Source organism: Populus euphratica, unplaced genomic scaffold (assembly GCF_000495115.2).
Source record: "Populus euphratica unplaced genomic scaffold, PopEup_1.0 scaffold8042.1, whole genome shotgun sequence".
Lineage (NCBI taxonomy): Eukaryota > Viridiplantae > Streptophyta > Magnoliopsida > Malpighiales > Salicaceae > Populus > Populus euphratica.
Window position 1 is genome coordinate 1 of NW_011507812.1, and position 997 is coordinate 997.

Consider the following 997-nt stretch of genomic DNA (forward strand, 5'->3'; position numbering starts at 1 on the left):
TGACTTTTGAAGGTAGTTCTAAGCTGTGAAAGTTGAACAAGCGAGAATGAGGCGGAAAACTGACATTTACCTCCATGCAAATTTTAATGGGTCAATCGCCATTTAAATATGCAGGATATTTTATCCCTGAAAACATGATAGATGAACTGGGTATGAAGCAACACAGTCTAATCATATTTAATGACTTTTATGTGAAACTAGGTTCAGATTCAAATACATCCTGATTGGGAGATTACATGAGTGGATGACGCCTGAATTTTCCCATGAAAGTTTACAAGTGCAGTTAAACTTGATGGGGACTCTTTGGCATGGCTCCCCAAGATTAAAATCTCAATGAACCTTTGATAGTAGAGCGTGTTTATAAACCTGATGCAACCATCATTGACCTTTATTTGTCTCGATGAAGGTCCCTTACGTTCCTGAAGGTCTTGAAGCTATTATATTTACTGCTGATGGAGATATGAGGCAGGCCTTGAACAACTTGCAGGCTACACATAGTGGATTCCATTTTGTCAACCAGGAAAATGTTTTCAAGGTTACAACCCACAATTTGTGCATAACCTTGGTATTTATTGTCGCTACGCATTTAGAGAATCTTAGGTTGTCAGTTGTTTTTCAGGTCTGTGATCAGCCTCATCCATTGCATGTGAAGAATATGGTGCGCCAGGTGCTTGAGGGAAAATTTGATGATGCTTGTTCTGGTCTGAAGCATCTCTATGATATGGGCTATTCCCCCACTGACATAATTACAACCCTTTTCCGAATCATAAAGAATTATGATATGGCTGAATATCTGAAATTGGAGTTCATGAAGGTAAAACATTATTGCTTGCCTAGCATTTCCTTCCATCTATCTAATCTATTTATCACACTTTTCTATGACATTATGAGCTTTCAGGAAACTGGGTTTGCCCATATGAGAATCTGCGATGGTGTTGGTTCGTATCTTCAGCTCTGTGGCCTGTTGGCCAAGCTTGCTTTAGTTCGTGACACAGCC

General features: G+C 39.5%; 1 protein-coding gene across 1 annotated transcript; it reads left to right on the top strand.

Annotated features, from left to right (window-relative positions):
* Positions 1 to 48: 48 nt before the first annotated feature.
* On the top strand, positions 49 to 994 carry LOC105120374 (replication factor C subunit 2-like; the record flags this gene model as incomplete). The annotated part of the gene is made up of 3 exons (XM_011018536.1): positions 49 to 535; positions 620 to 814; positions 899 to 994. Coding segments are annotated over exons 1-3 (426 nt in total), but the record flags the coding sequence as incomplete, so codon positions are not given.
* Between the last annotated feature and the right edge of the window lie 3 nt (positions 995 to 997).